This window comes from Antennarius striatus, chromosome 5, assembly GCF_040054535.1.
Source record: "Antennarius striatus isolate MH-2024 chromosome 5, ASM4005453v1, whole genome shotgun sequence".
Taxonomy (NCBI): Eukaryota; Metazoa; Chordata; class Actinopteri; order Lophiiformes; family Antennariidae; genus Antennarius; species Antennarius striatus.
Genome location: NC_090780.1, coordinates 9,223,230 through 9,249,998, shown reverse-complemented (window position 1 = coordinate 9,249,998; position 26,769 = coordinate 9,223,230). Strand labels below are relative to the sequence as shown.

General features: G+C 38.2%; 2 protein-coding genes across 2 annotated transcripts in view; one reads left to right on the top strand and one right to left on the bottom strand.

The window, feature by feature from the left end:
- Positions 1–26,769, bottom strand: part of syn2b (synapsin IIb) — a 78,561-nt gene that overhangs the window by 12,554 nt on the left and 39,238 nt on the right. Inside the window, exons 2-9 of the mRNA XM_068316302.1 lie at positions 25,703–25,760; positions 24,267–24,358; positions 19,371–19,527; positions 19,176–19,265; positions 5,661–5,723; positions 4,245–4,387; positions 2,562–2,636; positions 1,466–1,568 (exon numbers count right to left, since the gene is read on the bottom strand). Coding sequence (XP_068172403.1) covers positions 1,466–1,568; positions 2,562–2,636; positions 4,245–4,387; positions 5,661–5,723; positions 19,176–19,265; positions 19,371–19,527; positions 24,267–24,358; positions 25,703–25,760 — 781 coding nt within the window. The remainder of the gene's footprint in view (positions 1–1,465; positions 1,569–2,561; positions 2,637–4,244; positions 4,388–5,660; positions 5,724–19,175; positions 19,266–19,370; positions 19,528–24,266; positions 24,359–25,702; positions 25,761–26,769) is intronic.
- LOC137595929 (metalloproteinase inhibitor 4-like) lies at positions 7,556–19,037 on the top strand. Its single transcript, XM_068316303.1, has 5 exons — positions 7,556–7,815; positions 15,319–15,416; positions 15,842–15,956; positions 16,418–16,542; positions 16,861–19,037. Exons 1-5 carry the CDS (start codon positions 7,683–7,685, stop codon positions 17,056–17,058), a joined length of 669 nt encoding a protein of 222 aa, XP_068172404.1. The 5' UTR covers positions 7,556–7,682; the 3' UTR covers positions 17,059–19,037.

Sequence of the window (26,769 nt, the reverse complement as noted above, 5' to 3'; positions counted from 1 at the left end):
AGTTCATCTCCCATTTTTTTCTCAGCATCCTCTGTTTCCTCTTTCCAGTCAAACCAAAAGGAAGACCCATTGTGGGCTGGCATGTTTCTCATTTTGTGTTACTTTGAGACTTTTTACCAAAACATGTCGTAATCAATAAATTCATCTGAAATTTATGCTGTACTTGGCTCATCCAATATTAGTGTGCCTGAAGTAAGCAGGCAAGTATTGTCTTTCATTTTCTGTCTGGTTAAACCCACAGTTTCCTTTCTGTCTAGTTTCCTGCTGATTTCCTCGTAGGTTAGCATCTACTTGCTGTGACGCTCTTTGGGTTTTAGTTTACCTCCTTAGCAGAACTTATTTCCACTTCATCTACAGTTACTTTTCGCTTCTTCATTACCCAGAACCTCGTCCTGGCTTCTGTCACTACACATTTATACATCATGCCCACTCTACAACCATGGATACAAATTATCCAAGCTTTAAAGTCCCAACTGCTGGACCTCTAGCAGATGGGTAGAGATAAAAGATGGCCCACTCAACAGCACCATGTTGATTATGGGATCAAAATACACTGCCCGGCCAAAAAAAAGTCAACGTTTGGGTTTCAATAAGCAAATTGCAGGGTTATGATCAAGGGTTGCTTCGGTTGGTCAGGTCTAGGCTCAGCAATATTATTCAGCAAAAACATTAAGTCAACTGAGTATCTGAATGTACTGAATGACCAGGCTATCCCATAAATGCATTTATTGTCCCGGCTAGCACAATCATATTCCAGGACAACAATGCCAAAATTTATCGGATTCTAATTGTGAAATAGTGGTCCAGGGAGCGTGAGGAATCATTTTGACACATCGATTGGCCCCCACAGTCCTGAGCTTAACCCCATTCAAAGTCTATGGGATGTGCTGGAGAAGACCTTGCAGACTGGTTTGACTCCTATCGTCAATACAAGAACTCGGCCAACAATTAATGCAATTCTGGACAGAAATAAATGCTGTGACGTTGCACGAGGTTGTCGAGACAATGCCGCAGCAAATGCACACCGGAATCAAAGCTACAGGCAGTCCTACGAAATATTAGAGTGTGTGACTTTTTTTTTTGGCTGGGCAGTGTGTTTAGCGATTTTCCATATTATGACAGAAACAAATTTCTTTCAGAAAAGGTATTATTGCAGCAAAGCACATTCAGTCATTGATGTGCTTAACAACTATTAAAGCTGCCTCAACATAAAACCAGTAAGCTGACAAATTAGTGGATGGAAAAAAAAGTGAAACAAAAGATGACTAAAAACGCCAGAGAAACCAGACCGAGAGAGTGGTTTAAGAAAGACAGAGACTATTTTTGCCAATTTTTTACATGACAATGACATTTTTAAAAAATCTTACAACAGAAAAAAAGTTTTGTTGTGTCCTCTAATAACACTCGTAGCTTGAATTTATGTATTTTGGAGTATTTCCCCATAACGGGTTAGGTGTTTTCTCACCTCAGTTATGTAGTCATTGCCATCCTTGCCGCAGATGGCTTTGACGGCACAGATGTCCAGCCCTCCAAAGATCTCTGCACAGGTATCAACCCACAGCTTGTACCTGTCAGAGAAGAAAACTCAATACTGTTTACAAAGACTAACATTCAAAACTAAAATGAACCACATTACCCACCGCTCCTGTATGGACGATAACTGGTTTGTGAATTGTAAGTGTCTCCATTTGAGAAAAGTTGCAGGTCTACAACTGGGAACCTTTCTTGCATTTTCTCACTAATATTGACCTGTTAGCAATTCTTCACAATATTTTCAATCATTGCTTTAATATTTGCTCTTCTGTGCATCGTTTCCAGACAATGATCTTGTTACCAAACCTCTAAAGCTGTGGGCTGGTACAGCTTCAGAGTTTAAAGTTATTTTTGATGACTGTGTTTTCTTCACTGTTTTGAGTTCAAACACACAGTCTGATTGTGATTTTAAAAAAGGCAAAAAGAAGTCAATACTGTGGACTAGGACAAAGACTGGAATTCAACTTTTCAACAATATTGAAAAAAAGATTTGCCAATCTTCAGTTTGCATTTGTGGGGATTCATGTCTCATGTTTTCTACTTTTAGCTTGTACAGATTAAACCAGCTTTTCTGAGTTTTGTGTATTTTCTTTTGCATTGTTTTGTTAATGTTGTACCTGACATAGTGTCAAAGATTCCATTCTGTTATCGCTTAAGAGAATGGCAGTCTGTGATGTGCAATGTGCAAAGATATGCAAATTAAGATGAAACTTACAAATGTCACAGTGTATGTAAGTGTAAGGTAGCCATTTTGCTTTTAAAGCTGGTAGTGTATGATTCAGATTTTAACCATGATAGAGTAGTTCAAAGTAGGAACGAACATTGAGAATAAAGGCTTTTCTTGACACACATGAACCATACCTTCTCTTTCTATACGCAAAAAGCACTATTTGAGAATGAATGCACAGGAGAACATCAGTTCACTTAACACATCTGCTGATTTCAAATCATTCCCTTGTGTTCACATTGTACAATGAAACGTCACTGACAGACATGTGTGACACCAGTGCCACTAATGTAGTGCTCACTTGTCAGTCATGGCTACTTGTTCCAACATGGCAGATCCAGTGTTGCTCTTCCAATTACCAGAGATAGATGTTCGCCTTGAAAAGAAGAGGAAATTGTGTGTTGAATTATTTCTGACACCAACTACACTAGAAATAATTAACACACGTTTAGAGAGACAAATTTTATTTGTAACTCCAATGAAGCATGCTGGCTAGTCTTAAGGTAAGAGTCTTGTTAACATAAATTGGGCGGTGAGACACTGTGGGAATCAACATATTTCTGAAGCTACAATTTTTTGTGCTATTTATAAACCAGATACTGTACTTAAAATGAGAACTGGAACATAAGGATGATTATCAGTGCATTAAACAGGATGATGTTCAAACAACAGTCCTAAGACGACTTAGTGATGACATGTACACCTTGTAGCTTCAACTGCAACCTCACTGTTATAAACAAGCAGACGAGTACTTTTGCTATTCAAATTTCTGACTTGAGAGGCCAGAATATCTCTAAAATGTGACACTTCTCTTAGAGAAGCTTGACCCTCAGCTTTTGGGGCTGTAATGTAAGAAAAAAGAGAGGTGCTCTGTATAAGTGATGGGTCACGGTAGACAGATAGTTTTTCCAGTAACAGAACCACTTCGGCTGAATACCTCCCACAGAAGATAAAAGATACATAATCTATCATGAGTTGTAAATGTGATTTGCGATCTTATAATACACTTGGGTTTGGTTGGAGATATGAAAAATTACAAAAACCTAATCAAAGTTGTTGATCCAATAATTACATTCAGTCAATTCAAACTAAGCGGGGGGTGGCAACACACTATACATCAGCGATAAGCATAAAAGCATGGAGATATTGCTGTTTTTTTTTTCTCGACAGTATCAGAATCAGAATAGCGTTTGTTTTGACTGCACAGCACACATTGTACACTGCTATGAGATTTTGTTTTGGCTCTGCAGAATGCTGTTGTGAAACTGACTCTCAACCATCCCAAACACCCTTCAAGTCTTCAAGTTCGAGGTTTAGTATTTAATAATACCAAGAAGCAGCTTTTTTGTCATCACTTCAGAATATCTTTGTTTTTTTTTTATTTTTATTTTGTGTCACTAAGGATAGGAAATCCTGAATAATATCTAAATATGTGACCTTGCCTTTGACCATTAACAGGCAATCAAATACTCCTGAAGTCTTGGAAATTGGTGCCTCATTAAAAGAAAATAATTTGAAGACTTGTATTAACAAGAATGGGATGGACAGACAGACTGAAGGACGACTGGGCAGAAACTGGCATAGAGTGGTTAGAGAGGCGCCAGGTCACATCATGGGCATGGCCAACGTGCCCTTGAGCAAGGCACCAGACTCTCTACATTATTTATAGAGTGCAGGCATGTTCAGACTGGCTTCCGGCTTCATCACTCAACCTTGTTTCCATTGTCGGTATTTATCAAAGCCTATTGTGTATGTGAAATTGTGCATATGTTAAGGTACTGTATCACAAAAAATTCACCAGCTGTGTAGAATAATTTAGTATTTCTCTTATTTTTCAACTTGTCATATATGCATCAGTGTTTACTGTCTAAGGGGGTGCATGTCCTTATTCTCAGACCAAAAAAGATCATGTTCACAGACTAAACAGGTATCATACTGTCATGTCAACACACACAATATAAGGATGGAAAAGTTAAACACATACATGTATGCTTTGTAGTCAGCGCCAATTTTCTGGACTCTGATGTCGTACTTGGCGTCTATGAACGGCTCTGTAGTGCAGTAGGTCTGAGTGATGGCCACCACACTGGCAATGTCCTGGAAGTCACTCACATTGTCTACTTTGACCTACAAAAAATATCACAAGGAGAGCTGAATTTATACACACACACACACACACACACACACACACACACACACACACACACACACACACACACACACACACACACACACACACACACACACACACACACACTAGTGGGAACCCAAGGAAATTCTGGCGTTGGCATATTTGGCAAGGAATGTGAGTGCATCAATCAATCAATCAATCAATCAATCAATCAATCAATCAATCAATCAATCAATCAATCAATCAATAATCCTTAGGAGTAAGAAAGAAAGAAACAGACAAACAAATTTCCAGCTGTCAAGCATGTTTTTATCAAATCGTCTTCGACCTGGAGCTGTTATACATCAGAAAATAGCCGGTTTGAACTCTGTCGATTCTGTGTGTACATTTAGACACGGGTCACACACACTAACGTCACAACGATTTTCGTCGCAGGCAGACGCCCCCCGGATAGAAAAAGTTTTGGTTACAGCGTCCACACGACAACGGAGACCCGGCGTTTTCAAAAAACTTCACTTTTGGCCGGCGTTTTTGTCCCGGATATCTTTGTTGTCGTGTGCACGAAAAGCGTAACCACAACAAAAAGTCTCGCCGGCCATTGCCTAACGCCATATTGTTCACGTGATTCCTTCTGCCAGATGCGCTGTGATTGGTTGGGCGGTAGTGGGTGGAGTTAAAACGAGTCACTGTGAGGTTTTCAGGTGAGCTTATTCAAATATATATATGTGGGGAGATATAAATACAGTGCGCCCTCGCACATTTGCGCATCAACGCTCACGACTTCACTTCATCGCGGATTTTTGGTCGACAGTCACGTGATACCGTACGTGCGTTCTATTGACTGACGGCATCCGGAAGTGAGTCTCAGACTTACATGAGACACAAAAGTGCTTTAAACAGTTGATAAGAGTGTGGGAAAAGGTAATGTAGATAGAAGGTGGTTTAATATCAGTATGGGGAGGGTCAAAAACGTTTAAATTACCGTAAAAACAAAAAGATAAATAGTTTGTCGCTTTATCGTGGAAATCGTTAGTCGCGTGTGGACCCTGGAATGCATTAACTGCGAGGAAGGAGGGTTTACTGTATGTATATAATGTATATACAGTATGTACACACACGTACACACACACACACACACACACAAACACACACAGTATATATATATTTGTGTGTGTGTATTGAGATTTAGAGATTTCATGTCCTTCCCGGTAGCATTTTCTCAAGTGATTCAAAATGTGAGTCCCACCTGCACCTCCAGATTACTATTACCTTTCCCATTCCAGAGTGAGCATGTCCGATCTTTACCACCACTGGGAAACTTGGTGTTGTAATCTGAAAAGTAAAAAAAAAAATTTTTTTTTAATTATTAGGGTGACTAGTGATAAATAATAGTACCTTTCTATTAACATAGTAAACTAGAGAAATTGTGCTGCTTGAAAACTGGCTCTTTAGAGTAGCAGCCAACATTCACATACGTGTGGTAAGAACTGAGTCTTTGTGGTCCTGAATGAATCATTTACAATTATTTTCATTCTTTAAATTCCAGGTGGGCGTAGGATTACAGGCCTACAAATATCCTCATTACTTTTATCGTACGTTGAAACCAAGTGCAATTCAAATGAAGAATGATTGAAAAGGAGTGAATGGAGCTAAACTGCTAAAATATTTTTTTTCCGCTAGCATTTGTCTAATCAATGCTGATTGTTCAGTTAAGAATTTAAGACTGATTTTTGAGGTGGCAAAGAGTTTACAGATGTATTTTTGTAATGAAATTGATGAATATTTAAAGAAGACAACAAGTAAAAGTAGAGGACCAGCACCCCTCACAGTCCAAAGCTCTGAGAATGAGCTTTCATTAGAAGTGATGACAGCGGACTGTCTGTAGCCGCCATATCTTACCTGTTTATTAACCATTTTGACTTGAAACTAAGATTCAAAGCTGCACTAATGAACTTTTTACCACTTTAGGGCAACTCAGTGCAAACAGAACATAGATGCTCACAATATTATCTCTATGTATATACTATTAACACAAAACAAGACGTTACTGTGAAAAACAGGACAAATGTTTAAAAGGATGTTTAATAATGAATGCAACATGGGAAACATTTTGTGAGTAAATGCACAAATTAACACAATGCACATTATTTAAAATCGTAAATAAAATAAAATGGAAATTTCTCTGTATTCATCTTGTGTTTGTTAATATTTCAATGATTTCCATTTCGTTTTTCCTGTTCTTTCCTGTTCTTTCCTCACTCAGATATTAGTCATAATGTGCCATCTTGCTGTGAAACTACTCTATTTCCCACACATGTAATGATACTGGTTATAGTAGTTTAGTGGTAGTCCTCTCAATTATAATCACCTTTTGCATCTGTGACTCAGATGCTGCAGTGTTGATCACACCAGATACACAACGATACTGCACCTACTACACTTTCAAAGTTATTTATCACGCATGATGGGGTTGCAGTGGCTCAGTGGTAGAGCGGGCGGTAGAGCGGGTCATCCAATATTCAATTCCCGCTCCCACTCAGGCACTTCGGAGTGTGAGCTGACAGGGGGAGGCATCAGCTCACCTCCCGAGCACTGCCGAGGTGCCCCTGAGCAAGGCGCCATCCCCCTTACAAGTTGCTCATTTGGAGGCGCACCATGAAGAAGCTGCCTGCCACTCTACCTCCCCCTCATCTACATGCCCACGGGCCCCTTGTGTGTGTGTGTTAGTTTTCATAGTTTTCATACATGAATACACTGAAGGCAGCCAATGGGAGGGGAGGGAAGACAGCAAAAGAGGTTACAAGAGGAGGCAAAGGATGGTAGGATTTTTTTTTTTGGAGGCTGTCCTTAAACTGTTGAGTACATAAGAGGCTCCCTGTGTGTGACCCTCTCAGCATTCAAGACCAGCGTATGAGGGGTTCCAGCTTTTGTAAGCTTCTCAGTGTGTTCTCCAGCGACAGAGAGAGAGAGAGAAAGAGAGAGAGAGAAAGAGAAAGAGAGAGAGAGAGAGAGAGAGAGAGAGAGAGAGAGAGAGAGAGAGAGAGAGAGAGAGAGAGAGAGAGAGAGAGAGAGCAGTGGAAGCAGCAATCTCCCCCAACTTATTTGCTCCAGCTTGAATTCAGAGGTGCTCCTAAAACTTAAGAAATTTTTCCATCCACTGCTGTCTTCCAGCTCAGCAGAGCTTGTGTTGCTGTTTCAGCCCCACTATTGCATCCTTCCCTCTGTTGCTGATATAACAGGATCAGAAGAAGTTGCAGAGTGTTTGTCCAGTGGTGGAGAGTCACGGAGGCAATGTCCCAGGACAGGAGTGTGTATCTGGGGCTCTGGGTGCTCCTGTTGCTCATCGCAGGCATGAAGGTGGTTGTAGAGGCTTGCAGCTGCCACCCAGCACACCCACAGCAGCTATTCTGCAGCGCTGAGATTGGTAAGCTAACAAATGGATTTTTCTATACAGTGTTCAGACTGTGCTTTAAGATAGAAGAGCAGGGCATAGATTTAAAATGAGGGGAACTGAGCTCCTTCTTAGTTAAATGATGGATATGATGATTGTTCAATGTCCTCTTCACTGTTTAAGTCCACTGTAGCAAGAATTGTCTTCAGGATTAAGGTTTTAACAGCAGTGAACTGACTAATTTATTATCTAGTCGCCAAAGTTTGTGTCTGCAATGTAAAGTAATGATCAGTTTTTTATCTAGCCATTCATATTGCCGTCTATCTATCTATCTATCTATCTATCTATCTATCTATCTATCTATCTATCTATCTATCTATCTATCTATCTATCTATCTATCTATCTATCTATCTATCTATCTATCTATCTATCTATCTATCTATTACTGAATTTCCTTCAGGATTAGTAAAGTATCTCTCTCTCTCTCTCTCTCTCTGATGTGTGTGTGTGTGTGTGTGTGTGTGTGTGTAGGTGTGTGTGTGTGTGTGTGTGTGTGTGTGTGTGTGTGTGTGTGTGTGTGTGTGTGTGAATGCTTGACAGTATATATATATATATATATATATATATATATATATATATATATATATATATATATATATATATATATATATATATATATATATATATATGCGAGGAAGCTCATGAGACTCAGAATTAAAATTAATGAGGACTTTAATTTTTTTTTTTAAAAAGTTGTTTTTTGTGCTTGCACATTTGTGTGTTTTCCCTGTACACCAGAAAAACAAACTGCAAAAAAACAAAACATTCAGAGCCAAGTGGCCCCGGCCTACTTTCTGTTTGTCTGCTGGGTTGTCTGCCCGTCTCTGTCTAAAAACCCCATCATCCAGTTCTTTCTAAGTGCAGGCCAAAACCAACACTCTGCTTTGACTTTGAGTACTTGGCTACAGATTGTGGAAAGCTGGGGCATGTGCTTCTGTCACAGGTTACACTCTAGCAGAGTAAAGAGATAGACATAAAGAAAATGTGGATGAAGAAATCACTTTTATGGTATTTTAGGCTTGTTTTCTAATTTCTCCATTTTCCTTCTGAGTTTAGAAAAGATTTCTGTCAAAAATACTCTAAAAATGTGTTTCTGAAAGCAGTTCATATGAAATGGATGCTGAGACCTGTTTCTGAATCTGTCATCACACTAAATTACTGTAGATATAGGTTATGACAGCACAATGAAACTATCTTGGGACCAACTTTGGACGAAGGTTGACATATAAAGTGTGTCATCACAGACTGAGATTAAGATCCTGCAATTATGATTATCCTTTCTCTCCAAGTGAGAAATTTAAGGTGAGATTGTAAAATCGTGTTGGACTAGAATGGTCCTGAAACACATCTCAATTCAGACTATATAATGGCATATTTGGTTGATTTCAGCTTCATAGGTCACATAAGCACAAAATCATGCTGCATTTTATTCTCTTGTAAATTACGTAGCCAACATTCAAAAACCGAAACTGGGCATCTTACAAACACGACTATTGCACACAGACGTTTACAACTTGGGTGGTAAGAGCATCAACCACTTATTGGGAGGTGGGTGGTTCGAGCCCCAGCTCTCCCATTCTCTGTGCAAATGTATCCTTGAGCAAGAGAATTAACCTCTACTTGCTTACTTTTACGATAAGGGATGTCCATTGCAGAAAGAAGGGAGGAAACTTAACAATGGGATCAAATACATTGTAGAACAATGAAGGTAAAGAAGAAATGCGAAGCAATAAGCTAACGTTACATGATGACCAATGTTTGTGTCCATTTGAACCAATAGATTCCAATTGATTTCTAACTAAACCCATCTCCAAATTGTAACTGTCCAATCAGTGCTTTGGAACTGAGTTGATGAATATCTGTCAAACATTGTATATCCCAATGTGTTAAAATAATTAGTTATTAGTTTTTGGCCAAAGCTAATATAGCTGTACTTTTAAAGCCATCAATTATTTTCCTCTTTTGTGGGAGTCAAGTCTACATTCTAATGTTTGTAATGTCCATTTAGTTCTAACTTTGGGGATGGGAAAACTCCAGCAACCTTGTTACTGCTGTTCTTGATCCAGGTCATGACAATCCTTCAAACCTGGAATAATGAATCATCCTTTTCAGCATCATGACTTCTGTACTGCTGTTAAATCTTCATGTTGACGCAGATTAAACAACTTTTATATTGCATCAACAGTTTGGCTACTCCCAAGCACTGTGAAACTGTTAACGTCCGGTTCTGATAATGTAAAAACAACCTGATTATTTCTATAGATTCACACCATTATCACTGAAATCTGCATAGATAAGGGCAGGGAGTTTAACAGGCATAGGAATAACAGCTACAGTGGAGCATTGCTTTACAAATGATCCACTGGGTTTTTTGTGATTAGATGCTATTTCCTCGTTTCCCCGTTTTGTTTAAATGAATGAGTACACTGGAGGGACACAAGAGTCAGTGGCCCCTTTCAGTCAGGATACAAGTTTTTGGAGCCATGAATAACAATTAAAGAAAGTCTTTTGCTTTCCTCAGCTGTGTTTAGGAATTGTGATTGTATGTGATTATATTTCCTAAGCAGGCTGGTGGAGACCTTTAGTTGACCCGACAGTGTTGTCAGTCCATGTCCAACCCTTTGAATAAAGTTGTACATCTGAGTAATATATTTTACTAGCTATGTTTGCGTATTCGGGCTTGTCTGTGTGTGTGTGTGTGTGTGTGTGTGTGTGTGTGTGTGTGTGTGTGTGTGTGTGTGTGTGTGTGTGTGTGTGTGTGTGTGTTGGGCGGAGGCCAAGCCATGCCACCACAGCCTACTCCATCTCTCGCTTTCTTTTCCTCTCTCTCCTCACTTAATTTCCATGTCTATAGGCTTGGCCTAATGGTCTGCATACTAACAATATGAGTGTGAAAGCCCGCTGACAGTCCAGCTTTGTGAGCATGACAAGGGTGCCGATTCATCAGAGAGGGGGGAAGTTCCTTACTACATCAGTTCTCATGGAACAAGTTTGCAATATTTCTCTTTGGCTATGTAGCTGTGAGGCAGATGTAAGCTCTCACTCTGCGGGCATGCCTGTCCTTATTCTTGTTCATAACACAGCTGCAGTGAATTGAGGGGGTAACCTAGCTTGCACAATTCAAAGACATCTCTGTGGGAGGCAAACATTTCAGACAATCTGGGCCAAGAGAGTCTTCCTAGGATCAGACAAGAAACTTGGAATAAAAGTTCAGTTATTTCCTGTCATTTTGACAATGATTGTTAGTAAAATGTATAATTATTGCTGAGAAATTATGTCTGCAAAGTTTTCCAACCCCAATTTTTATCTGGAATGAGTGCAGTTTCGCAATGATTACAACCTACTGATCTGCTGTCCTAAAAGTGTGGTTTCAAAAGCGTACGTCTTCTTCCATTTTGTACTTCTGTAGGATTAGGCTACTCTATCATTCGTTATTAGGTCACGTAAACATATTATTCCCTCAGATGAGAAGATTTAAGTAGGGTAGTTAATGTGCCAAAGCGCTTCTATTTTCAGATTTTTTTTTTCTTGCCAAAGGAAGTGCAGATCAAAGCAAAACTGAGGAAAGAGGCACATGAACTGATCATCGTCATATGGTCACAAAGTGGTTTTCCTGTGTTGTGAGAGCTGTGGCTGTTTCCATACCAGAAGTAATTTTAAAATGAATGCTTGCTGCAAGTTTTTTGAATACACAGACGTGGCAATGGTAATAAAAACAGCACATTGTAAAATAATCAGTAATAACTACATTATATAATATATCAACTACATAAACCTGGCCTATTTTTCATGGAGAGGCCACAATTAAACACAATCAGCTTCCTTACAGAGATAACAAATCACGGTGTCTCCCAAAAATATACTGCAATTAATTTTTAAAAAATAGTAACTCCAAAAACTGGTTATCTGTTACATATAGTCCAAGTGAAACATTAACATCCACATAGTAAGTACAGCAAAAGAAATTTAAAATTGCAATCGACCACAGTTACCTACTGTCTGACCTGACCACAGTGAAGGCCAAATCTTTTTTATCCATGACAACGTAATGTACTAACCAAATAAGTAAAGCGATGTTCAAATCTTGGCGTTTGTTTTCAGTCGCAGCGGGGTGTGTGTAGGTGATTTACCACGCAGGGGGGTTGTTGTGAAGTCAGACATTGTAAAGTTGTAAGGCTGTATAGAGCTACACAGTTTATATTTACCTGTTTGTTATATGTCATAGAATAGTTTCACATTTTGTTTATCCTGTTCTCCCATCTTGGTTTTAGAATAACTTCACACAAGTATTTTACTATACTTGGATCACCCTATTGACTACAACAGCACTTCATCACTTCATCTGCTGTTGTTTTCAGATGACTTGTCATGGTTTATCCAAGCCTCAGGCTATGATTTATTAAGTATAACAATTATCTATATCAGAGTTAATTTTAATTTCTTTTAAATTTCATTAAATGTGTTAATCCCCAAAGGGAAATTAAGACTCCGTTCTACACACAGGTTAGTAGTTGCATGCATCTATATAGTGTGTACAGGCCCCTAACACACACAAACACACACACACAGGCACACACACACACACACACACACACACACACACACACACGCACACACACACAGGCACACACACACACACACACACACACACACACACACACACACACACACACACACACACACACACACACACACACACACACACACACACACACACACACACACACACACACACACACACATACACACACACACAAGGGGCCTGTGGGCATCCAGGTGAGGGGGAGGTAGAGTGGCGGGCAGCTCCGTCGTGGTGCGCCTCCAATGAACAGCTTGTAAAGGGGACAGCGCCTTGCTCAAGGGTGCTTTGGCAGTGCTCCAGCAATGAGCTGACACCTCCCACTGTCAACTGTCAACTCACACTCTGGGTGTTTTTAGGCGGGAGTGGGAATCGAACCGCCGATCTCAGAACATTGGATGACCCGCTCTAACGCCCGCTTTACCACTGAGCCACTGCCGCCCCAAATGATTTTTTTTCTGTGATATTTCAAAAATATGGACAAGCTGTGTCGTGTGGATGACGAAATGCAATCCCATATTTTGTTCCAGTTCACTTCTCATTTGTCTGGTTGCCTCTCTGTTTATGCATATTCAACTGAATCAATTTCACAGAACACATTGAGCTCCCCCTCTTCTATTACAAGCCTGTGGTGTAGTTCCATAATGAGCAAAAGATCTGTCTCAGAGAAATTCCACTGACATGCAGCCAATTTGGTGCAGAAAATATGTTCTTAGGGAAATGTGATCAGTGCTCGGATTGGTTTTATCAGCCTAAGCAATACATTTATGTGCTGTAGTCATAGGAGGTTGCAGAGGTGTATGGCTGATATGAATAGCACAGAACCCAGAAACCTGTAGCCAATGTTTGGATTCCAGTTTGTGGTCAGGTTTCGGCAATGAAAGAAAAGCATCCCAATCCATTCACTGGTGATACACTGTCCCAGACAGCAATTGCAAGACATTGTTATTGAATATGACTCTATTTTCTATAACATTTTCACAACTTGCCATAGAAGTTAATGAACATTTCACTCTGTCATTATGTGAGTAGAGCATACATTCATTCTGCCTTATCAAATAATTACTATGTATAAAATCATTTATATTCAACAAGAGCTTCTTGTTAAATCATTGCAGCTCAAAAAGTAATTAAGAATGAGTGCTGCCTCTCATAATAATATATGAAGAGTCACCTGAAGGTAGCATGATTGTAAATATTGTAAGTATCAGTATTTGACATGTCTTTTGCCTGTGGTAAGTCTGCAGGAGTGCAACACGCTGTTCTGGATGCATGCGGTAGAAAAGATGATTATCAGTTACTTTAAAATCACCTTCCTGTGGATTTCTAATAACATATATTTTTGCGTATCAAAACAGAAGAGTACACATCACAGATAATTTATATTTCAAGTTTGGAAGATATATTTCTTGTGAGATATTCTCCACATCAGATGGACACCCTTAAGTCTTACCTTGATATTATATTTCCATTAATACAACAAAAGAATACAATTTTTAGAAAATGTGAATTGTAAAACATGCAGAAGTACTTATATTGAAACACAAACACAAAAAAACCCACAAACTTTTGTGAGACTAACATGTGTAGCTTGTGAAACATGTTTCAGTCAAAAAATAAAAAGATTGCAGTTTGTTAATACAGGACAAACAAAACAGCCGCCCGACAGGAAAGAAAACATGAAATATTACTTGCTTACTTCCAATCAGTGGAACAAAGCTGCTGAGGTCACTCTACATTCTCTCAGCTTCCAGGAGTGGCCCCCTTTTTTTCCACATTCATGAAGAGCTTTTTTAAAGATTTTTTAAAATTGATAAATAAACTAATGAATACCAATGCCATTTGATGGTAGGTTACTACAGTTAATTTTTTTTTTAGCTTACTATATTTGCCTGGAACATTTATTGTAGACTAATATAATGTTTAATCCATACAAACACTAAACCCCAGCCACAGAATGCTTTCTGACTCAGTACAGTGCAGTCGGCTTCATAGCTAATGTAGCTATTCTACATTGCCTGTGTACGGTGTGTGAATGGGAAGAACCAGGGGTAACCTCAGGATTGCCTAAATACATTAAAAAAAAGTGAGTTTTTTTGAAACAAAACAATGTTAATAGTTCAAAGGAGACGTTTAACTGTAAATTTACATATAGTACATGTACTGTTGTGCAGATTTCTTTGGCTTGTTGACAGGATATATGTAGTTCTGTTGCAATGACGTACCAAATAACACGGTTTGATTTGGTGGTCCTTGGTGGTCTGGGAAAGTAAATCACAGGCTACACTATTGGTAATATCTTAAGTGTAATGACTGTTTTACCTCTACATGTTAGGTGGTAATGTAAAATTATCATGTCCAGAGCCACAGACAAATGATTCTGTTACTTCATCCCCTTGATTTACAGTATGTGAACTAAAGGGAGTGACAAGAGGTCTGACAAGCTGTAGTTCTATTAAATGTGGTCACGGTTGTGTGCTCTGTTTACATTAATTTGTATGTGCGAAGTCAGTTAATAGGAGGAAGCAAGCAGAGAGCTAGCTACTTGTTATTCCATGCGAGTTTTGATTTCCCTCCCAGAGGAGAGGACAGGCATATCCAGTATCACTACTGAGAGGGAGTGATACACCAAAGGAGAGGAGAAAGACAAGTGACCATACGTGTCTGTCTGTCTGTCTGTCTGTCTGTCTGTCTGTCTGTCTGTCTGTCTGTCTGTCTGTCTGTCTGTCTGTCTGTCTGTCTGTCTGTCTGTCTGTCTGTCTGTCTGTCTGTCTGTCTGTCTGTCTGTCTGTCTGTCTGTCTGTCTGTCTGTCTGTCTGTCTGTCTGTCTGTCTGTCTGGGGATCTTACTGCTTGTATTTATTCATGTTTTCTTGTCACCTTTCTTTTCTTGACAGTGATAAGGGCAAAGATATCTGGAGAAAAGATTGTGTCGCCTAGCAACAGCTCTTCACCTTACATGAAGATGATTCAGTATGAAATCAAAATGATCAAGGTGAGGCCTCATTACAGCTGTAACAGCTGGTGCTGGAGCAGAGATACACGATTGTTTGGTGTTTATGCTAATTGGAAAAATATTAATGCAAACATGTATAGATTGTTGACAACATGTACAAAACGGGCAAAAATCACGTTCACACTGTGCAAAGTGTGTATGAATGATTGTCTCAGCTTTACACTACTTTATGGTGTAATACTGAAATGTGAGACGATACGCTCCTGTGGATGTCTGCCCAAATGCTTTTTATATTTTTGTATTTAATGGTTGCAATCTTGGATTTTTGATGACTTAAGAATTAGTTATTACACAATGCTGCCACACAGTAATAAGACCCGATTCATTTAATTTAGTCAAGACCAGGTTTATACTTTCCTTAGTCTGGAACATATTACATCGTCTTTTCTCTGTCTCTGTTCCAGATGTTCAAAGGTTTTGAAAAAGCTAAAGATATCCAGTATGTATACACTCCAGTCTTCTCATCACTGTGTGGAGTCAAACTGGACTCCAACAACAAAGCGGGTTATCTGCTCTCAGGTATTGTATGCAATTGAAAAAGTAGCACGAATATACAGTAGCTGTATTTATTTATTTATTTATTTACTATTGTTTCACTGGAATAGTTTAGGAAAGGCAATATATCTTGATTATCTATGGAAAACAGCCTCATGTCTGTGAGTTATAAGTAAGGCTAAACCAGTTGCCAGATTAACATAAAGAAAGGAAATAGAATCTGTGTATATAATATCAGAATCTTCCATTTAACAAGCAGGTGTGGTTAACGTCATGAAATACCAAGCACACGGCCATCACCGCTACTCAACCCAGTCTCTCTATGCCATTGTTCTCCTATTAAAGATACATTTATTTTTATAATAACATTGTTGTTGTTAATTACAATTATTCCAATAATTATACCCACTGCTAAATACAGCAATATAATTTGATTTGATGAACACATAATTAAATGCTCAACATGCTGTGATTTTGGCACACAGGAAGTATGTGGAGTGATGGACGAATTTCTATTGGCCAGTGCGACCTAGTGGAGTCCTGGGACAACTTGTCACTGTCACAGAAGAAGAATCTCAACTACAGATACCAGATGGGCTGTGAATGCAGAGTGAGTAAGAACGGTTCATTCTCTATCCATGCACACACTGTTTATCTACTGTCACATTCATTTTTCATAGAGAGGAGCCAGCACCTGAGCTGCTTGCATAAAGGTTGTCATCTTTTACTCATCTCCCACTGTTGTGCAAGCATTTTTCTTTTTTGGAACAATTACAATTTAGTGTATTGCATTTTTTTTTCGATGTGAACTCCCGTTTAATTTCCAGTGTTCACCCCATGAACCCAACAATCTCCACAAAACTCATCAGGCTAACAAATAGTGAGAAAAGTGAGTTAGTGAATGAATGAAAACCTCTTCTCTCCTCAGATTAACACCTGCTACACAGTGCCATGTTCATCTACAGGCGATAATGAGTGCTTGTGGACTGACTGGCTGCTGGATAACAGCCTAAATGGTGAGCAAGCTCGGCAGTACGCCTGTATCCGCCGATCAGACACAACCTGTAGCTGGTACCGGGGAGGGCCTCCACCTGAGAAAGACTTCCTGGATATGACTGACCCTTGACCTGTAATGCTTCATTTTCCTCCTGCAATGTCAAACACTTCTACTTTTTCTTATGTAGCTCAAATTTGGCACACAGAGTAGAAACTCATTTCATTGACAAATTGGCTGTCTTTTGGACTTTTGAGAAAGCTTAACCCAACCTTGAGCTTTAGTTAGCAGAGATCCAGTGGTTCCAGCTAGCAACAGTTTAATAATGTGCAGAGACTGTCAGCATGCCTCTGCACACATTCCAGCTCACTTTCTGTTTTCCACAGAATAGGAAGAGCAGCAGACCATCAACTACAAAATATTCACCTTGGAGTAAAACTTTTGATGGCCTGGTGATAAATGCATGTCCTTTACACATAGCAGTGAGAATCTTCTGTTTGTTCATACATAGAATGTGATAGGTTATGTAGTTTAGGTTATGCATTTATTGAAATTATAAAACAATGCAAAACAAATGATGAAACACTTATTTTTGGAGACAGACCGCAGCACTGCTACCTTTTCCCTACTCTTATGCTGAACATTATCCATTAGTTATCCCATGAAAACTAGAAACACACTGTATATACATACCAACACTAGACATTCCCCAGTTAACTGTATTGTGAGAAATTATATTTAACCATATCTTGTATATCTAAATCATCAAAGTTTATACTCAAAATGCTGAAAGTGTAAATATTGTACTTCAGTGAGAATTAACATTTTAACCAGATCTGTCTTAAATCGTAGACGTAATGTTGTTTAGTTTCCTCTGCTGACCTCTGTTCTATTTCCTGTGCCAAAAATCTAATCCAGTGCTTTAACAACAGCCACCAGTAGATTACCAAGCCACCTCCTCCCTGAGGAAATGATGTAGCAGGACATGGTTCAATTCACTTTTTTAACCCCTGAAAAACTGATTATGGATTATCCTTAACCTTCAAGCCCAAGATGAGATGGTGAAAACTTTTGGCACACGGCCTGAACAAAAAAAAAAAAGGTGATAATCAAGGATAGGATGTAATTAGAGATTTAATTGCTGCTGTTGTTACTATTTAATATAGTGAGTCAACACAATTATAAGACATCAATATGAGTTGACCCCTGCCTTTTTAATAGACTGCTTTACTGAAGTCATACAGATTTGATTACATTATCAGTTACTGTATTCATGAATGAGCCCCTATTTAAACATCAGATACATTAAGCATAAAATGTGGTGATTTAACTGTAAGCTGCAGCGATTTGACATATTGAAATGTATTATTTTTTAAGTGTGATAATTAAGTTTAGACCAACAATGTGTGCTCACAATGTATAACAACTGTATGGCTTTAGTGAAGTTTTATCAAACTATTTCAAGTCTGTTTTATACCGAAAGAAATTGTTCAGGTTTGTATTTATGTCTATGTCTCAAGATTGATAGACAGAGTTTTCTATTTCTATGTACCAAAAAAAGATTGTATATAAAGTGTCTCAATGGAAAAGTGGAACTCTCATTTTTTTCTTCTTGTTAGTTACAATGAATAGAAATAAGACTCTTTAACGTGCGAGATCTGTGGGGTGATGTTAAGGTTGGAAAAAAAGTGAATGAAGTGAATTTTAATGAGAATTTTTCTTTCAAACTGCAGCAAAGGGTTTCTGTTGTGGCATAATATATCTCACAAGCCAGACATTTTTGAACACTCCTTAATGAAAGAAGCACCACAGAGAAAAATCGATACTTCTATACGGCACCTCATGATTGCAGTCAGGAACATGGGAATGCATAAGCAGATAAGCACTCAAACAAGTGTTATGTAATGTGTCTTAGTAACACAGATTGTATAAAGAATTCTCAGGAAGGTAGAAAAATATATAGAAGGTAGAAAGGTGCATTTTAATAAATGATAAAAACTAAAACTTTTTATTTTGTATCCTAGATAATTGGTAACATATATTAAGATGCTGTAGTGCTTTCTGTTAGTATTTGATTGCCTGGGAATGATCAGTGATCCATTTTTTCTAGATCGGTGTATCTCATATCAAAACCAACAAACACACAGTAGTTGTAAGTGGAGAGATTTTGATGAGGGTGTTCCAGAGGTTTGAGTTTGCTGCCATGTTACTGACAATATTAAAGATATAAATATAAAAAAAGATCTTACCATGTCTCTGTAATTGGGGTAGAAAGTCTGATCGATGAGAGGGAATTTGTCTGGACCCAACCTCTTCTGATTATTGATAAGCTGGGAAAACTACAACGGAGAAGAGCACTGTCAAATCCAATGAGTGAGTATTATATGTTGTAAAATACAGTACAGAATTAAAAGCATTGACTTAGTGTTCCTGAAATTGCTTACAGCCCAAGGTTTATCACAGAGGTTGTAGATGGAGTCCAGAGAGTTCACTGCAGGGATGCCTGCATACTGCAGGCCGATGATCAGGTTTCTAAAATCCTCGTTCTGCGCCATGCTGAAGGCGTGTTGGCGTACCAAGACAAAGTCAGGCTTGAAAGACCTGCATTGACAGCAGTAGTGGGAATGAAACCGAATTAGATATTTAATATAAGAATGCATTTATGTTCTGGAAATACTCAAAATATTCTACTGAAGAAAACTAGAGCTGTTTGATGATTAATTTTGATCAAAGCATCCTGCTGTATAAACACACCATCTGCTTCACAGATGCATTTAGAGAGGAGACATTCATTGAGTGGAACCTCCTTTAAATATACTGCAAAAATAGGAAATCCCTCTGTATGTAGGTCATGCCGTATAAGAAGTCAAAAGACAAAACAGAAGCCTCAGAAGAATTAAATTTGGCCTGCACAGAGCAATGTCAGATGTTTGTTTGCAGCAATGAGTAGCTGCATCAGGATTTTACTTTCCTGCATTAAGAGTGTGTTAAAAATGTACGTATGTTTTATGTTTACTCAGGTCATCTTTGTTATTAAGTTTATTTGAACATCTGACACAGTTCAGTATGAAATGCACAAAAATAGAAGAAGTTAGGATGGGGATACAAAACATTTTCACTGTTTCACTACACCTCACTTAAATCAGTGTTTATATGTCATTTATGTTCATATGAGTCCGTATTGAGTCACTTCAGGCAAAAGTGTCAAAGTCTGGCTAATAAATTCTAAATAAAAAATGTTTACATTGATTGTAAATACAATTTATGTTTTCCACTGTTGTGGCGATGAGTCTAAGTCTGTCTGGTAGAAGAAATGATGAAGACTGGAGGAGGAAAACTCAAAGATGATGGATAGCTGAATCCATCATTCCATTATAGATCATCATCTGTTAGAGACCAGCATCACTGTCTGTGATTGCTTCATCAATTCTGTTGGAATAATAATCACAAATTGGAATGATATCATAAATAACACATTAGTGTTGTGGATGTGTTGTGGATGCATTTGTTTCATATTATCTGTAATCAAAATAGCACAATATATTTTTGTTAATCCATGACAACGATTATGAATATTATTTATAAAGATCATTTTCTAAACAAGTTCAGGTGAATATTGTATTTTAAAATAGGCTTTACAGCTAACATTCAAAAACAGATTAACAAATGACTCCTAAAAGGAGTTTCACAGTGTCATAAATTATGAAAAATATTTCTAATTGCAGTTAGTGGTTGCATTATTTTTTTTGTATACACATTTAGTGGGTAGTGCTGTCGAAGGGAATAAGAAGGTCTTAGATCAATCTGTCTGGGTTCTCTATGTGTGGAGGTTTTTTTTTCCTGTGTCTTTGTGGGTTCTCTTTTGCTTCACCAGTTTCCTCTCACCTCAGAAAACATGCAGCATTGGTGAACTGGTGACTCAAAATGTCACAGGCATGAATGTGTGTGTTGACTGGTTGTTTATCTTTCATGTGGTCTCATGATAGACTGGCAGCTTGTCCTGGGTATGTCCCGCCTCCCACCCGATGTCAGCTTGGATAGGCCCAAGTCCTCTACCCCTCATGACCATAAACGTGATAAATAGTTCAGAAGATCAATGGATGAAAGCACACTTTCAATTAACGACAACAGACGGAGAGGTAGTATTGGAGAAAAATTTAAGAAAATTGAATTGTAAATCCTGAGTAAAATAAATTGATGTCATAGGCATCAATGACGTTTTGATACACATAGGTCAAAAAGGTAAAGCAAACACTTTGTAAAATAATTCTTTACTATAGAAGGCAAATATTAAACTAAACATAATCATAAAGTCTCATTTTAGTTGTTGTCACAGCTCCATAATGAATCCTTCTGATTGGTCAGGGTATCTGAGATTTTAGCGACTAATATCTAACACAACTTGTTTGGATTGTTGGATCTACTGACACAAAGAGCAGTGTGTGGTTTCTGCCACCAGGGGTCTCAGTGATAAGAAGGTGGAAAAAGACATGAGCAGGTGGCCAAGTCCTCTAATTCAAAAGAGGAAGCCAGGGATGATAGGTCCACAAGAGAAGAGATGGCTGTTTTATACCTTTTAATAAGCACAATCAATCACTTTAACCACATACAGTATCTATAATTAAACAGAGGCATCTGCTGTTTAAAATTTAAGGGTAAAGCTAAACAAACAAACAAACAAACAAACAAACAAACAAACAAACAGGAAAGTAAGGATAGAAAATCCTATTTCAACATTATGTTCAACATCTAGGGTATTATGATCTATTCAAGTTTTTTTCTCCCAAAGATGGTTAAAAGGTGTTTAAATTGTCCTCTGAAAAATATCAACCTCTGTTGAAAAATACTAAAACGAGCACCCGAGCAGAATAATTTCCCTCCAGAATTAAAAAGGCAAAAAAAAAGAAAATTCATATCAGCTCAGCTCCTGGTGAAAAGTTGATTGTGATATGGTGATTGTGAATAAATTTGTGTGTGTGTGTGTGTGTGTGTGTGTGTGTGTGTGTGTGTGTGTGTGTGTGTGTGTGTGTGTGTGTGTGTGTGTGTGTGTGTGTGTGTGAGAGAGAGAGAGAGAGAGAGAGTGAGAGAGAGAGAGACAGAGAGAGAGAGAGAGAGAGAGAGAGAGAGAGAGAGAGAGACAGAGAGAGAGACAGAGAGAGTGAGAGAGAGAGAGAGAGAGAGAGAGAGAGAGAGAGAGAGAGAGAGAGAGACAGAGAGAGACAGAGAGAGAGAGAGACAGAGAGACAGGTGATAGAAGACAGAAAAAAATACAGTAAAAGAGGTGCAGAGAGATGTGAGAGAATGAGAGAGAGGGAGGGAGAGAAACCTTGGGCGCAGTGTGACCGCCACCAGTGCAACATGCAGAGTGAATACTAACCAGAGACTCTGGGAAACTGAAAGGGGCTAGTGGAAAGAACACAACAATCAGTGTGACAGTAATATCTTAATCTCTAACAGCAGCCCCTAAAGATCGACACGGTCATGGTTGTTATTACAACACCCTGAATGAGTGCCGCCAGCGATTCTAGCTAACCTAACTGGCTTTATCTTTGGACTTTTACTATACTTTTTTAACCCAATTCATTGATACTATAAAAAAAAAGTGAGATTCAGAGCAGTCATCACTGCTTGGACTCGAAATCAAAGGAAAACACAATTACAGAAGTAAGTCTGAAAAGAATGGAATGAACTCAGACAATAAAACAGACTGAGCATTAAATTCTGAAGTCATTAATTTTCAATCAACAGGTTTGTGTTTGCAGCAAGACTGAGGTGTTTGTGCTTTGGGCCTCTTATAATAATTGTCAGGGGTTTTGTGCTAGAGGATTTACTTCAGGGGTGAGCATTAAGAATAATGTCTGTGAACAAAACAATGGGACAGCCTGATATGAATCACACTGGTCAGTGTGATGAATCAAAATTTCCCCGACTCCAGGCTATTCCTGGCCCTGGCCATTGAGTGTTTGTGTTTGAACGTGAGTAGGCCAGCTCTCTTTCCAGAGAAATTACAGACCAGTAAGGCATGGTCGGACTTAGGCAGCCTTATTCATTTCCTGTTGACTCTGTTGGTCGAGCAGTGGGAGTTAGGGTCTTGCCTAATTACTGGAAGCCTTCAGCTGGGATACTAGTGTCCATGGCATCGTGGTCTGTGGTGTGTGAGTGGGTCTGTGTGATTGTCAGATCTAAATTGCATTCACGTGTTTGTAAGCAGATCTACTGTTCCAGTCTGTAGATAATGACTGTGGTCATATGTCTCTGCCCTTTTCCCACTGCACATCAGAATGTGCAGTGAAAAACTGCATGATTTCCAAGAGTGTTGCAAGGATTTTTCTTTCTGATCTTGCAGACAAAGATTTATTACTATTTGACGCACAAACGTCACATCCACAGTAGCCCTGGGGTTTGAATACTGATGTAAGACTATTTGTTCTTGTGTTTGTTTGTTTTTGTAAGGGTGAAATACTTTCCAAATAGGGACATTTTTGTGAAATGCTTTTGGTTTTGTTCCCCAGAAGTTGCTTTAGGATCAGACTAATTACTGAGCTCAGGTTTTTTGTTTCCTAGATAGGGATTGGGACACTTTCGCACACAATCAACAGTACTGTATTACGCCCTGAAAGGGTTTTTTTCTTATATACTGTCTTGGCAGACAAAAAAAAAATCAATTTTCTCAGAATTAGGTATTATAGAACCATCACTATTATGCCCAATGAGTCAAATATTAAATATTAATGTGAGTCTCTGTTCTTACATTGTGAGAAACAAATATTAAAATTATATAAAATCATCACTGATTTATTTTTCCCTCAGTTTAGGGCAAAAATGGAAATACACAATGCACCAACAAACATGAATTAACACACAATTAACAATCTAAAAACAAAAGACCTGAAATACACTAGTGTTAATGTGAGCGGACAGTAACATTCGTATCCATAAAGATACTTTGTTTCTAAATACAGCTAAAAATATATACGCTACAAAATAATTATGAATCATGAATTATAAAAATATTTAGTTTATTCACGGTTTTGGAACATTTTGCTTTTAAACCTTCTAATACGGACCAAATATCAATATCGCCCTCAAAGCCAGAGGACTGTTCTAGGTTTAGTGTGAGATGACTGAGGTTAGAGTGATAACAGTTTAATGTGTTTGTTGTATTTGGGTGTAAAACCTACTATTTAACAAAATTAAGAGTCTGATCTCTGACTTCCAGAAGAACTGGAGTGTGTGTGTGTGTGTGTGTGTGTGTGTGTGTGTGTGTGTGTGTGTGTGTGTGTGTGTGTGTGTGTGTGCGTGCGTACGTGCGTACGTGCGTGCGTGCGTGCGACACTGACCTGACCACTTTGGTCCCGCCTCTGATGACCTGCATGTCCACGTTACAGGTGCCATTTGAATGTGAGATGAGGTTGACCTCTGAGAACTCAGCCTAACAAGATGAAAATCAGATATACTGTATGTCAATTTCATTAGTTGAAAACATTCAAATCTTCAATGTAATAAAAACTGTGTGCGTAATAAAGTGTTAAATGATTCATAATCAGTCTCCACTTGCCCCCACTATTAATAATGTATGTGAGATTAATTTTCAGGCACTGCCCTAACCGTGGGGTTGGTCTCCTGCTGGCAGACAACAGACTACCTACCAACTCGTCAAGATTGATCAAATGTCAAGATCAAATTTCACCAGGTATTGAATGTGATAATGTTTGATTTGGTTATATAAATAGTTCCTCGTGTCTTAATTAACTGTGGAACTTCATATTATGCCAATCACAAGTCCAGGTTATTGTGTAAAATAATGTTTACGTACACATCATTACATTTATTTTCATACATACTACACCATCCATATTTACTGTTTAAATTCGAAAGTGCCTGGAGCGAAACAAACTGTAAATACATTTTTATTTTCTATTTTTACAAACTTACATTTTAAAAGTACTTAAAAGAGATACAACAAAATGTAGTATACCATATCACACAAGAAAAGCATAAGTTTGAACAATATGGCTGTATTAGTATAATTGTTCATGCACACCTGACTTTGGTTTTATTGTAACAGGATTTCGCTGTGACTCACGACTGCCGACTCCTACCTCCTCTGTCATCTATTTTGGTGTCTGTGGTGAGACCTGAGGTTATTTAATTGTCAGCATCTATTAAGTCTGATGCTATTTGTTGTAAAACCCCACAGTATAGTTATTTAGATTTAAGTAAGCAAATATTACAAAGGGATATAGTGTCAATGCTAGCGTATCAATTTTTACTATGTAATGTGCAGCATGTTTATCATGTGTTTGTTTAGCCTGTTAGGAGCAAAGTTTTGGTAGTGGGTACCAACGGTGCATTCATATCCTCTGAGAGGGATCAGAAATAAATTCCTGCATAAAAACTAGACATATTACTTTATGTAACATACCCATGAAAAAAAAAATCTCATAATTTGTAATATATTAGTAACCATTAATAATTAGATTTAGAGAAAACTTATTACCATATGCTAGCATTACGTTTTCCCTAAATAAGTGAATATTTAAAATCTGGGACCAAGTACAATGTTCTGATGGACATCTTAATAAGCACTAGGTTGTTCCTGAATTACAAGAAGCTCGACCACGCTCTTCAGTTCATACCTGCAACCTTCTGTATTGTAAAGGAATGTGTTTCCAATATAAAAATAGTTGTGTTCACTACTACTTCTGTTCTGATCCTTATCAATTTAGATAAATGAATACACATTTTTTTCCGGCCAATAAAATCTATGTGATACCTGTTCAACTCTGATGTCGTAGTCTCCAAGGACCTTCTTTCCTCGAAATACTTTGGCCCTGGAATAGAGAGAAGAAATTGGTTCAGTCTCAGTTGTCTTTGCTGCCCTCTACTGGATCACACTCCCTGTGGATCAAATCGGAGAAAGAAAATGGATGCCTGCTTTTGCACTTTCAATGGTCAAGCTCTCTCATCTTTCCTTTTTAAAAAAAAATGCAACAGATTAATTTCACCAAAGGAAAACGGCAAATAATTCATTTTGATGGATGGTAACACTACAGTGTTACATTGTTGTTCTGTTACTATATTAAATACTGTATTTATTTATTTCGAATGACTTAAAAATGATGAATATTCCCAATATATCAGTGTCATTTAATGTTTGCTTCTGAATAGATTGAATGACACAGCAAACAGTGATAAATTACCAGTAAACACAAACATGCAGGCAGATGGAGGGAAGACAGACAAAGATGGACCGACTGAGAGGAGACAAGCAGAGAGGTGCGGGCTGCCTGCCAGCACAAACAAAATACTCTGGATGTTGCATTTTACATAACACTGTAAATGGATCGCAGATGGCTCACACTGCATCCATCAACAACCCATATACTGATTCTAAATTAAGGAATAACGAAAGCACAGATTAACAAGAGATGACATTTATGAAGTTCTGGCTGATATAAAAGTGGACATTACTTTTAATGTCCAATCTTTAAGAAGCCTTATCTTTTTCATTTTCCTTGTCTTCGTGTTTTGCTTATGGTCAGCAATAATTGTGTTCATATTAGCCAGTCTTAAACCCCTCTCCATTATAATAACCTATACATACCATACAAATTATTTTGTAGGGGCACTTTTGGCTCCTCTGTGCTGATTACTAGAATAGAATAGAATAGAATAGAATAGAATAGAATAGAATAGAATAGAATAGAATAGAATAGAATAGAATAGAATAGAATAGAAAGCCTTTATTGTCACTATACATTGTATAATGAGATTTGGGGAAACTCCATACAGTGCAATAATTTAAAGAGTAGAATAAAGAGCAAAATAAAATACAAGTAT

What these genes read in the sequence shown, in the direction of transcription:
- LOC137595929 (XM_068316303.1), top strand. Translation starts at nt 7,683, where the DNA reads ATGTCCCAGGACAGGAGTGTGTATCTGGGGCTCTGGGTGCTCCTGTTG. An exon ending in ATTCTGCAGCGCTGAGATTG is followed by an intron (nt 7,816 to 15,318) that starts GTAAGCTAACAA and finishes TTTTCTTGACAG; the next exon opens with TGATAAGGGCAAAGATATCT. An exon ending in AGATGGGCTGTGAATGCAGA is followed by an intron (nt 16,543 to 16,860) that starts GTGAGTAAGAAC and finishes TTCTCTCCTCAG; the next exon opens with ATTAACACCTGCTACACAGT.